This window comes from Diabrotica undecimpunctata, chromosome 8 (assembly GCF_040954645.1).
Source record: "Diabrotica undecimpunctata isolate CICGRU chromosome 8, icDiaUnde3, whole genome shotgun sequence".
Lineage (NCBI taxonomy): Eukaryota > Metazoa > Arthropoda > Insecta > Coleoptera > Chrysomelidae > Diabrotica > Diabrotica undecimpunctata.
The window spans coordinates 57102920-57116469 of record NC_092810.1 but is presented as its reverse complement, the minus strand read 5'-3'; the positions used below and the strand labels follow the sequence as shown (position 1 = coordinate 57116469).

The following is a 13550-nucleotide window of genomic DNA, read 5'->3' as shown; positions in this document are numbered from 1 at the left end:
TTTTATTTGATCAAAGATAATGTTATATGTATATATATTTATATGTATATAAAATTCTCGTGTCACAATATTAGTCGCCAGAATCCTTTAAAACGGCTGGACCGATTTTATTAAATTTTATATATATACTCGGTAGGTCTGAGAATAGGTCATAATGTATTTTTCATATACCTAAGTGGTAAGGGTGGTCAACTCCAAACATTTTTTTATGTTTTGGACAATTTGTTTTATTTATACTTTTTTATCGTGTGCCGTTAAAAAATACACACAATTGTTAATTTTCACCATTCGATCACCAACCCCTATTTTTTAACAGCCATATCAATGTCACAGAGTTAGTTGCCATAATCCTCCGAAACGGCTTGACCGATTTTTACGAAATTTTATATGTGTATTCGTTAGGTCTGCGAATCGATATTAATATATTTCTAATACCCCTAAATGATATGAGTGATCCACCTCAAACATTTTTCCAAACAGTTTTTGGACATTATTATTTTTTATACGAGCATAGTAGTGACGTTACCGATTATTATTTTACCTTCTTAGTGTAATTCTTAAATAAATTTAATAATTATTTACTGGTCCGAGCTTATTCAGCATATTTTTCGGACATAGGTTACCAGTTTAAAAACCATAAATAGACGAAAAATATTGGTGGCAAAAAATACAGACGTCGATGATCTGAATTACACGATTCTAAATTTTATTCCAGAAAAGTTATTTCCGTTAAAAAATCAGTAAAAAAACCAAATAAAAATTCAAAGAGGTGTCAGACAGAGTAACAGACTGTCACCAAAGTATTTTATATCTACCCTAGAACGTGTTTTTGAAACCCTTGATTGGGATCATAAAGGGTAAGAGTGGACGGGGAAAGTACACCGTAGAAAATAAGACAGTTGTTCAAGAAAATATCCAAGGTAAACATTATCCTGGTAAAAGAAGAACATCATGGCTAAAAAATTTAAGACTATGTTACGGAAAATCGACTACATCATTATTTAGAGCTGCTGTCAACAAAGCCGTGATAACGAATATGGTAGCCAAAATGATATCCAAGGATCGATAATGGTCATGAAACTAAAGAAGATCTCAGAAGAGGGACAAAACAGACTGACTTAGATTACAAAGCCATAATGTTCTGTTTTAATAGGGACTCGTATTTCCATATACATATTTATAATGTGGAAATGCCGTGAATAATAATGTGAGGACCTTGTATCGTTCTGGACGCCTCAAAACGTATTTTTAAATAATTTTATAATTGAATTATGAAAACGGTTTTCAATCTGGAAATAAATGACTATTTTCAAATTAAATAAAAATATATAAGTTGAACTACAGATTGTCTATGTAAAAAAAAAAACATTTTGAATATTGTTGGGAATTTATATTAATTGTACAGCCAGCAATTGACGGATTTGTAGTTTACTGTTTTTATTTGCAAAAAACCAAGTCAAATTCCTACAATATATAAAATTAACAATATAAAAAATTAATTAATTCCCATTACTTACTGTTCTCTTGCTGTCTGCTAAAATTATTTAAATTTTTCCCTAATCGGTGACAGTTTATTTTCTGACGTTTTTATTCTATTTGACATAGTCTATAGAACAGTAGCAACGGGAAATTTTGGGTAACATGATAGAACTTAAAATTAACTAAATACATTGTATAAAAATAACAAATATTCGTAACACTCCCACCCGGTACAGTTCTATGCAAAAGAGAAACTGTACCACTTATTTTTCATCATCTTTTTAGTCTCCATTTATTGGTATTACTGCTAATTTTATAACAGGACGTTCATATATTCCATTTTTTGTTTGAACTATTGCTCGTCGCACTTGCCCATCAGATGATTTTTTAACTTCAATTACCTTACCCTTTGGCCAATTGAATCTTGGTAAATCTTTATCACATATAATTACAATATCTTCCTGTTTAATTGGTACAACTTGTTTATGCCATTTTGCCCGAAGTAGTAGTTCAGGTATGTATTCAGAAATAAAGCGTCGCCAACATTTATTTACAAATTTCTCTCTGTACAAATAATTAAATTTAAATACTTTAACATCTTCGTTTAAAAATCCAATTGGTTTATCTCCGTTTGAAGATCCAATTAGAAAATGATTTGGGGTTAGAGATTCAGATTCTTCAGATTCTATTGGAAGATAAGTAAGTGGTCTTGAGTTTACTATGTTTTCTGCAGCTATGAGACAACTATAAAGTAATTGGTCAGTAGGGTTCCTACTTGGTAAAGAATCATATAACGAAATTTTACCCGCTTTCACTAGGCGCTCCCAGGCCCCACCCATATGTGGGGAAAGGGGTGCGTTGAAGTGAAATTTTAGCTCTGGTCTAATCAGTGAATTGGCTATTAATTTACTGTCAACCTTTTGCAGTTCTTCTCTCAATACTCGTTCAGCTGCAATGAAATTCGTACCTCGATCACAATATATATGCCTTGGTCGTCCTCTTCTGTTAATAAAATTTGTCAAACATAGTATAAAACTGTCCACATCTAGTTTGTAAGCTACTTCGAGATGGACTGCTCTAGTCGTGAGACACGTAAATAAAGCTCCCCATCTTTTCTCCGTCCGTCTTCCTACAGTTACATTTATTGGACCAAAATAATCCATACCAGTATGTGTAAACGGAGCAGTAAATGTTGCAAGTCTACATGGCGGTAGAGGTGACATTTCTGGTGGTTTTGGCTTAGCAAATTTGACCTTGCAATTTTGACAATTGGTCCTAATCTTTTTAACTAGTTGTCTGAGTTTTGGTATATAAAATTTTTGTCTTATCTCATTTACTACAATTTCATAATTTCTATGGTGATATCTTTTGTGATAGTCTTCAATAATTAGTAAAGTTAAAAGACTTCCTCTTGCTAAAATTATTGGCCTTTTTGTTTCTGAAATAACATCTCTAGCTTCATCTAATCTTCCTCTTATACGAAGTAAACCATCTTCATCCAGATATGGCGATAATTTATATAAACTGTTTGATTTATTAACTGTTTTCTGTAAACTACCAGAATTATTAGTTTTTAATTGTTTTATTTCATTTTTGAAATATTCACATTGAGTTTGCTTTATTAAAATATTTCTAGCACCTAAAAGTTCTTCCGAAGTTAATATTCCTTTAGGCTCTTCAGATTTCATCAATTTTGCATAAACAATTCTTAAAAATCGAAACATATATGCAGTTGCTCTTAAAATTCTATTAAATTGACTGAATCTTTTAAAATCTATTAAACGTGGACTATTAAATTTTACTTCATGAGCGGTTAAAATTTCATCGGTTTTTTTCTTTTTAAGGGTGGTGTCTGGAGGCCAACTGTTTTCTAATTGATACAGAAAATCAGGACCTTTAAACCAACACCTGGTGTTTTTCAAATTGGGACGTTTTGTCCATTTAGTAGCTTCGTCGGCTATGTTATTCTTAGTAGGTACATATCTCCAATGTGATATCATTGAGTTTTGTTGAATTTCGGCCACTCTGTAAGCAACATACTTTGGTAATTTTCTTGGGTCTTCATTTCTTAACCAGCTTAAAACTGTTGAAGAATCTGTCCAATAAACAATGTTGTGCACAGTTATGGAAAGATGTTGACAAAGGCTTTTAGCAAACCTTGAACCCATTACCGCACCATTAAGTTCCAATCGAGGAATAGTTTGTGGTTTTAATGGTGCTACATGTGTTTTTGCTCCAATCAAAGTACACTCTATGCCATTTTTTTTTATTATTCTTAGATATGCCACACAAGCACTTGCGTGTTCACTGGCATCTAAAAAAATGTGCATTTGCGTATTGGTATCCTTTCAGTTTTCGAGTTTATTAAGAAAATATCTTGGAATTCAAACTTTCTCTATTTCTGGAAGTTGTTTTAACCAAACAAGCCATTTTTGAAACTGTTCATTGGTTATTGGTTGATCCCAAGAAATGTTACTCCTCCATATTTCCTGTAAAAGAATCTTCATATAAATCAAAAAGTTTGCTAACAAACCTAAAGGGTCATATACAGACATTAAGATTTGTAAAATTTCTCGCTTTGTTGGCTTTCTTAATCCACTTAAAACATCTTTGTTTCCTTTATTACATTTTAAATTGAAAATAAAATTATCACCCTTTAAATCCCACCACATTCCTAGAACCTTCTCTATGCTCTTATTGTTTCCTAGATCTAGGTTGACTTCTTCGTTATTTCCGTGGGAGGTTTTCATGATTTTCATTAATTTTTCAGAGTTTGATCTCCAGTTTCTTATTTCAAAATTTCCGCTGGCGTGAATTAAGGAAATTTCTTTTGCCAATTGGATGGCTTCATCCTCAGTGTCTGTTGATTCTAAGAGATCATCGACATACTGATTCTTTACTATGGAATCAACAGCGCTAGGATATTCTACGCTAAATTTCTTCGCATTAGCGTTTTTAACAAACTGTGCACAACTGGGTGAGCAGGTAGCCCCGAAGGTCATCACAGTCATGATATAAACTTCTAAAGGATTATCAGAGCTACCATTGCGCCACAAGAATCGTTGTGCATGTTGATCTTCTTCTATTATACCTACAAGAAGAAACATTTCCTTGATGTCTCCAGAAAAGCCAATCTTTCTTTCACGAAATCGTAGGAGGACGCCTAATAGAGAAGCAAGTTGGTCATCTCCTTTTAATAACATGGAATTTAAGAATATTCCCTGTACGGTTGCTGCTGCATCCCAAACTAATCTGAATTTGTCAGGTTTATTAGGATTAAAGGTCGGAAATATGGGAAGATACCATGTTTTTTCTTGATGCTCTAGGAGTTCTTGTTCTGACAGTTTTCTAATATATTTCTTTTCTAGAAAATCTTGAATTTGTGCTTCTTTTGGCATTCTTCTTTGTTGCATTTTACAGGATACTTACAGGGAAATCTGTGTTTCTTTAAGCAAAGCCTACATAAATTTAAGGCTTTAACAGCCTCCCATCTTTGAATGAATCTCCATAATGAATATCTCTGAAATTCTGAACAACCTGCAATCTTTTTACAATCTCTCTGATTACACAGTTTACAATTATGTGTTTCACTGGAGGCATTTGGTTCATGTATATTAGCATGCACATTATTATTAAATTGCCTTTTTTTATTACTTTGGTCATTAAGGGCTAGTGTAGGTAGAGCAGAACAAACATTTGTTGCCAGATTATACAACCAATCAGCAAGTTCCCTTAATCCCTGAAAATTTTGAAAAGCACTGCGATATATCGCCCAATTAACTTTAATTTGTGAAGGTAGTTTCTCTAATAGTTTATGCATGATAGTCTTTTAAATTAGATGCTTCCAATAAAACACATAAATTTTTAACTGCTAAAGCAAATTCTACCAAAGTTTCAAGTTTTTCCGGTTTAATAGGTCGAGGGCTGAAATCCATAGGGTTCCAAGCGACATTTACAAAAATTTTCAGGAGACGAATTTTAAAGTTTGCTGTCAAATAAAACGGTTTTAACAATATTGTACTTTGTCAGATATGTTATATATTATTGTTTAAGGATTTGGTAATACAGTGATTCCTAAAACAATGCTGTCGTTGTGATATAAAATGCAAATTTCATGGTTTTTTCAAAATGTTACACTTGTACTTGGAACCTTAGGGCACTGTAACAGCTGTACTTGAAACTTTGTGTCCCTAAATAAATTTGAAGTTTTAAAAATGTCATATTATGACATATTATGTCATCATTGTAGACTTTATTGCCTTTAACAATAATAGCCTATACCATGACGTTGGAAGGATCAAAGGAAGAAGAAAATTAACGAAGAGTAGAAAATTAACTTTTATTTTTATAAACTGCTTCGTTTCAGAAATCAAACATTTCATGTAATTCTGATCTTCCAGTGACATCCATTTATACGCAAACTCAATATGCTCAAGCTTTTTCGCAGTCAGAGATTTGGGTTTTGTGTTATCGGCCGAAGCTACTACAAAGTTAGCAGTGGAATTATTTATGGGAACCACTCTCTGTTTCTTCCTAATACTGCTGGTAACTTTACTAATATTGTAGCACGTATGTATGCACGAATGACCAGGTATGGAGTATTTCATAGTTGCCATTTGGATATTAGGATGTCTGTTATGGAAGTCAGTGATTGCTACTGAAATCAGGGAATTTCTGTTCTGAGGAACACAACTATCACTCCACGTGATTATCTCGTTTATTTCTGGATGTTTTAAAACTACTTTCTCTAAAATTTGTATTAGGGCACTAGACAAATCATTGCCTGATCTCCCACATAATGTTTCTGGCCATACTGCACAGTAAACTTCTGAATCAACAGAACTGAGCTGTCAGATTGTATACGTTTAATTTCTGTTTGTAAAACAGCACATAGACTTCAGATTTAGGTAGATTTATGACATTTTCCAGATCAAAACATATAATGGCACAGTTTGAGTTCTCTGTTTTTTTGTTATTTTCACGTTCGCGCATTATCAATTTCTTTCTAATATGGGAATTATATGCTTGTTGCTCTTCTGCCTGCACCCTCTTCTCTTTTTTGACCAATCTATAGTCTTCGCAGACGTCACACCTATCTGTTTTCGGTTGCAAGACTCTAGATTATGCTCAAAATTAAAAATGTGTCTATACAACGACAGCTTTTGTGGAGGTATATTGTTTGCATTGCACATTTTAATGTACAATTCATACATGTTTTGTACGTTAAGTGTTGGGTCTAGATATCTTTTTTTTTTAATCTTTCCTGCAATAATGTGCTTCTACATATGGAAAATTGAAAATTATCTTCTTTGCTTTAAATGCGATCTTTGGTCACTTTCCCTCTTTTATCAGAGTGTAGTGTGCCCGAATCACTCTTCTGTAAATGCACAGTATATATGGGCTTTTTCTGGAATATATTCAGAACCGGAGCTACAATAATCCTCCCAAGATTCATTTTTGGACACAGAGGACATTGTAAACAAGAAAATGATAATTTTAACTGATAAAACTCACATGTAACTTTCACCAATACTCTCACTATAATACATGGAACCATATGGTTCTAACTTTAAACCATTTCGTGCGCTTGGAACTAGATTTCACTGTTGATTGTGGCGTTATCTGTCAACGAATCGCAGAACTCTCAATACCATTATATGCAGAATTTAAAAAACAATAGATTTCTGTTAAAAAACGAGTTTTGTACAAACTGTCGCTTGGAACCCTATGGTTCTCAGCCCTCGAGGTGGTAATCTACGAATAGAATTTATATGAGCTTCAATAATTTGCTCTGGTCTTCCAAAAAGAATTTTTAATGTAGCTATAATTTGGGGCACACATTGAGGTAATATTAAAAAACTTGAAACACTGACTCTTGCTGGACCTTTTAAACATTTTTGTAATCTTAATATATTCTCATGATTATCTACTTGACATAGCTCAGTAGATCTTTCAAAACTACTAAAAAAAACGGGCCAGTCATATGGATTACCATTAAAAATAGGGAGATCTCCAGGATCCCTTCTTTTATATAATATACCTGAACTTTTATCGTTATAAGTTGGCAGAGGCTTACCAAGTGTTGGTGTTAAAGGGGCAATATTGTCGATAACGGGCTTATCTATATTTAGAGAAAGGAATTTATTGACCAAAGGGTTAGTTTCAATTATTTCTTCTTCATCGATGTCTTGACTAGCATTCGAGCACTCATCTTCTATAATTCTCCTAGACTCCTTGGTTAACTCTCGTTCTTGACGTAATAGATCTCGCTCTTCCTGCAGAAGTTGAAGCTTCATTTTTGTTTTGCTGCTTGTTGATGAGGAGCTTTTTAAGGAGGTTTCAGAACAAGATTTCTTGATTTTGGAACCTTGTGGGTGAGACTTCTTAGTGGCTGCGTCTATACAAAGAGGGCACTTCCAGCTGTCATCACCAATTACTTCGGAATCGTCCTGTATATTTACGCATTCAAAACAGCACCATTTTTTACATTTTGTACATTCTACCATCCGTTCTTCACGATATGGTTTGCCGCACACAGGGCATAGATCAATTTTGGTTCGTCCAACAACTGATGGACCCATATTCGTAGATCTTGTAATTAGATGAATAGAATTTGAGCTTGTTGTGAATTTATATTTATTGTACAGCCAGCAATTGACGGATTTGTAGTTTACTGTTTTTATTTGCGAAAACCCAACTCAAATTCCTACAATATATAAAATTAACAATATAAAAAATTAATTAATTCCCATTACTTACTGTTCTCTTGCTGTCTGCTAAAATTATTTAAATTTTTCCCTAATTGGTGACAGTTTATTTTCTGACGTTTTTATTCTATTTGACATAGTCTATAGAACAGTAGCAACGGGAAATTTTGGGTTACATGATAGAACTTAAAATTAACTAAATACATTGTATAAAAATAACAAATATTCGTAACAAATATTAAGAATGATATGAATGATATATAAATAATATAATATAAAATCAATAATAGTTTTCCTTTATAAATTTTTCATATTGTTTAGACATTGCTGCATTGTAACGCAGTTATTTAGGGAATTTCCTTTTGAGTGTAATGTGGAATAAACAAATTAAATAGCTACCAAAAATACTCTCATAATAGCATTATTTATATCCATTTTTGCATAGATTTTGCTTACAGTGAATTGTTTCAGATAATCTGAAAAACTGCCAATCAGATTTTGTTAAACGAGGTGCTGTACACACTGATAGACTGGTTCGATACTGGATTAACTATAATACGGTTTGAGGCATTGTTAATGAATGGGAAGTGATAAGGTCTTTATAAAAATAAACATAAAATTTCTGCGAGATAATTAGTAGAAGTAGATTATTGTTTATAAATCTTTGACTCTCAATCCACCGGGGCATAATATAAAAAGTATCACATGTTGGTTTAATTTGTATTAAAAAATAATTTACACAGTCAATTTTGTTACTTGCTTGCATTAAATATGAAAGTACTGACTTAATGATACCCTTGAAGGTGACATTAATAAATTCTTCCACTATTTATTTGGGCAAATCCAATAAGCTTGTGCAAAATACTTCTAAAAGTTCATGTTCAGACATCCATTTAAATGACTAATAAGATTTCATGAATTAACTGATATTAAGAAGTTTAGAATTAAATATTTTAAACTGTTAAGGACAAGCTTAAAATTCAGCAATGTTTAGGATTTTTGGTAAGCAAAACAATATTCAGTATGTTATACTGAATATACAGTACGTAAAACTTTCAGCTGGACATTATGTAATATACATTGTGGTAAGTGTGATAACTGCGCTTTCTGAAGTCTTTGCCAATATCCCACGACACTAAGTGATAGCCTACAATTACTTTAACAAGAAATTTAAAAATGTGACTAATAAATATAATACGATATTCGAATTGTACGAGGTGTAAATCAAGTACTCCGTTTACTAATAAGAAAATTAAGATGACATCGGTTCACAATATTTTGATAGCTCTCCGCACATTTTAATGGGTAATATATATAGTCTTTTCCAGGAACCAGCTGTAACAACAAACGAATTTACGAGACGTTTTAGCAAATTAATTTTTGGTCAGCACAATTTATGTGAAAATGTAATTATTTACTCTTATCAGTGGCGTTTCATAGAGGTTTTCATTTTATAAAATGAAAATAGGTACACAACGTTTTTTTTTTAAATTTGTTTAGGCAAAAATTAATTGCCAAATAAAAAATATAACGATTGTTAGTAAAAACGTTTTTATTTATAATATTATTCATATTCTCATGTTTTAAGCGTAGACCCTTGGATGGTATGTGGAGTGAGTAACATTAAGCCACAAACTCCTTTCTTTTGTAGTACTGTTTGTCCATAGGTATATCCAACACACTAGCCTATTCTAGTCCAAGTAGCAGACTATCTAGTCTTTATACTGTTACGTGATTCTTTTTGTTTTCTGGCCAGGATTTGAATCATCAATTCACTAGATCATTTACAGTGACTCTAGGCCGCTCGGCTATCTAACTCACGATTTAATTCTAGTCGTAAATAAACCTTTTATGTATTTTTAAAAGATTAATAAATAGTTGAATAGATAATCCTACAATAAAAATTAATTTATATTCTGGGATTTTAAATTATTGTTCGTACTATTTTTTGTAATTTATTAAAGAAACTAATATATTTTTATTACAAATGTATTAAAGTAAGATCCTAGAGCGATCAGACATAACTTATTTTCACACAGATGAAACCTTAGAGTCTGAGTAGCGTCTCGTGTGCTTTGAATACCTTCTCGTTCCAGTTGATTTTACTGTTAAGTTTATTTTTTTGGGATATCACCCCTGCTTTTCAAAATTCTCATTTTCTATAGTTTCTCCGTCTGTATTTTGTTCGTATTCATCATCTGAAAGAGCTTCATCATCATCACCATCTCTATATTTTTTAAATCTAATTTCCACTTTGGACAGAAGTTGACGGCCAGTTAGATTGTCTAAAGTGCCTCCCTTATCCTCATTTTCAGAATCCTTATCCGTTAATTCACTGGCATCCAGAGGATCAATGAGGATTTCATCTGCATCATCTATATATGCTAGTTCTATTGCTTCTTTTAGAGTTAAACCTCGTCTAGAAAGAAATTAAAAGTAAATATTTATTTCAAGGTTAAAAAGGACACGTACTCCAGAGAGCCTAGCGTTACATATATTTAACTCTACAATTCTAAGCTGTTTTTGTCAAACATACACAAAGTATTTTATAAGTTTTCACAGACAACAACAAAAAAGCATTATTTAACAGTGTTCTTGTAAAAATATCATGCATTTTACTCTAAAAATAAGATTTTTGTAACACTTACTCAAAACGAATGCTATGCTCCATGATAGTTGCTAAATTATATCTGATTCAGACTGCAGTTACTCACTAACTAAAACAACTATCAGCGTGGCTTTCCACATAATGCTTTTTCTGTTTGTTTTGAATGCCTTACATCGCCATCTAGGTGATTATATATATATACCCGGTATTTAGGCGGCACACGCCCTTCCGGTAGGGATCTATGGAGGAGTATCACCAAGCCGCAAGCCCTTATCTCTTGCCGTACTGCTTTACCATAGGCCGATCAGATACCAGCATTTCTAGACTAAGCCGCAGATTCATTTAGAATTTTAAACTACTGCGTTAGCCTTTTTGTTTTCTATACACCGAGCTGCGGATTGAACTGACATCTCTCGCAGTGAAGCGAAGGAGAAGCCAGCCGCCCAGCCTGCTTGGCTATCCGATCTAGGTGATTATAGAATCTTAAAAATTTATTGACTCTTCTGACTCGTTGACGTTAATCCTTAACTATAACAGGTTTAATAAGATTTGCGATTATCCCATCTAGCTCTCACATTCTCTTTTATTTTCAATACATGGCCAATAGCGTTCTTTCAATTTGTAGGGTGTATGCAATCTATACTGGTCTCTAATAGGCGCTGAACATCGTCAATTTTAAATGTTACGTTCTCTCGGACAACATATCTCATCATTTAAGCTCAAATTAGTTTAATTGGATTCAACTCGCAATGTTAAGGTAAAAATCTCAAAACAGTAATACCCTGAAGTTTAGCCATTAAATCAACAGCACATTGATGATATCTACCACGATGCTCCTTGAATATTGCCACTACCACTAGTTCTGCTTTGACTATATCCTCTGTAAATGAAATACATTTTTCTCGTAGCCAGCTCCGCATGATGGATTTTCTATCAGTCATCGTTGGAATGCACTTAACAAGGCGGCTATGATAAGATGCATTATCCAATACTATGACAGAGATACTATCTGCACGCTGGAGAATGTTCTAGAACCAATTCTGGAACCTTATGGAGTTTTTTTTATGATAGTCTCCAGTTTTTGTAGATATAAAAACAAGAACACCATTTTGCAGAAGAACACAATACATTCAACTGTTGCCACTGATGCTCCGGTTAAAAAAGAAAAGCGACTAACGCTTTCGTTGAAGATAGTGTTTTTTAGTCGATCACATATCTTCCAGATAATTTGTTTTTTTCGTCTTGTGAGACGGGTCTATGACGTGGATGTCGTAAACTTATACCACTGGTTAAATCTATTTTTATTCTACAAAAAACCATAAATAGAATATACCAAAAAATCGTGTAACTTTAACCTAATATTTTGTCTTATTTCAAAATAAAAATAAAAACTACTTATTAAGACAAAGCAATCGAATATAAATTTAACAGCCTATACTGTAACAACAACGATAAACACAAATTGCAAAAATTGTTCGCATGTTTTAAATAAGATGTTTGCTGATTTATTGATCATTTACCCGTTATGCAACAAAAATGTAATACAACGATAAGTATGAATTTCATAGTAGCACTATTTTCACCGGCACAGCATATTTAATTGTCGATAAAATTTTTAGATAACATGAATCATTTTAAAATGAATGATATGTGTGGATTTAAGAAATTCATTCGGTAAAAGCTTTAATCATAGAAAGTTACTGACCTATATTGCCAGAATAATAAGGTAAGATCGGGTAATTACGAAATTCACAGAACAACAAAGGAACTAACAGAGACATGATAGAATTAATTTATAATAAAAGAATTCAATTATAAAAAAAATATTGAAATAAATACGCTGCTGGAATTGTATGATTTTTCAACAGGTGGCTTGGACGTCAGCAGTGGGCTTAAGAAAGCGAAGTTGCTACAATTACCTCAATGTATATTACCTATGTCTACCTGAAAGATTTACATAAATAAATTGTTGTGTTATAAATTTATAAATATTAAAAATCTCTGCTGTTACTGAAATAAATTAAATGTACAGGATAATTTTGACAACGTCGCTTAATGTTTACCTAAAGTTTCATCTGGCTACATTGACAATAGAGTGCTTAAAGGGTTTGGTAACTTCTTGTTGTCGTCAGTTTAGTTGTTCACAGGTAAAAACTTTTTTAATTTTAATCGCTATTTAATCGCGGCGATTTAATCGTTGTAGATATAGATATAATTTAGCTTATTTTATTAAACTAAAGTTATAACTGATCAAATTTTGGGCTCCAAACATTTTTAGATAACAAAAAACGCCATAGTTTATTATGCCAATAACTATTATTAATAATTTGAGTATATAAACCATAGACGTATATATTAACATAGACCGAGGAATCTGTAGCGCTAAGTGACGACACCATCTTTATTTTCGTTGTTCATTGTGTCTCTATCTTACATTAAGTGAGTAAAGCAGCATCTCTTTTTGTTCGGGAGAGAGCAAGTGGGGAGTTTATTAACTCTTTTTTACCCACCTTATGTTCATGAACTTATAACTTTCCCACCTCACATTTTTTAGGTACCAAATATTGTTTCTTAACATTTAGTGCCTTTTCTACTCAAGTTATATACCAGCAATATATTTCAAAATTTACTTTGTTCACCTTCCATATCAATAACATACTCAAATCAATTAACATTTGACCCTGAAATAGCATTATTAAAAAATCCCAACTTCCTACACATATATTTGCTTTCCACATTCCGTGTACCAAAGTCGA

The 13550-nt window shown here is 32.5% G+C and overlaps 3 protein-coding genes across 4 annotated transcripts in view; 1 reads left to right on the top strand and 2 right to left on the bottom strand.

Moving 5' to 3' along the window:
- The window catches only part of LOC140447587 (prolactin-releasing peptide receptor-like), a 1093989-nt gene that overhangs the window by 483302 nt on the left and 597137 nt on the right, over nt 1–13550 (top strand). The window lies entirely within an intron of this gene.
- Nucleotides 1761–3809, bottom strand: LOC140448848 (uncharacterized). Its single transcript, XM_072541967.1, has 2 exons — nt 2070–3809; nt 1761–1940 (listed from the first exon to the last, which is right to left on the bottom strand). The coding sequence occupies exons 1-2, from the start codon at nt 3807–3809 to the stop codon at nt 1761–1763; spliced, it is 1920 nt and encodes a 639-aa protein (XP_072398068.1).
- Nucleotides 3864–4892, bottom strand: LOC140448847 (uncharacterized). Its single transcript, XM_072541966.1, has one exon. It carries the CDS (start codon nt 4890–4892, stop codon nt 3864–3866), a length of 1029 nt encoding a protein of 342 aa, XP_072398067.1.

Excerpts from the sequence above, each read along its gene's own strand:
- LOC140448848 (XM_072541967.1), bottom strand. The coding sequence starts at position 3,809 with ATGCACATTTTTTTAGATGCCAGTGAACACGCAAGTGCTTGTGTGGCA. Across the intron at positions 1,941-2,069 it reads TTTTAAACGAAGATGTTAAA|GAAGATATTGTAATTATATG; the intron begins GTATTTAAATTT and ends CCAATTAAACAG.
- LOC140448847 (XM_072541966.1), bottom strand. The coding sequence starts at position 4,892 with ATGCAACAAAGAAGAATGCCAAAAGAAGCACAAATTCAAGATTTTCTA.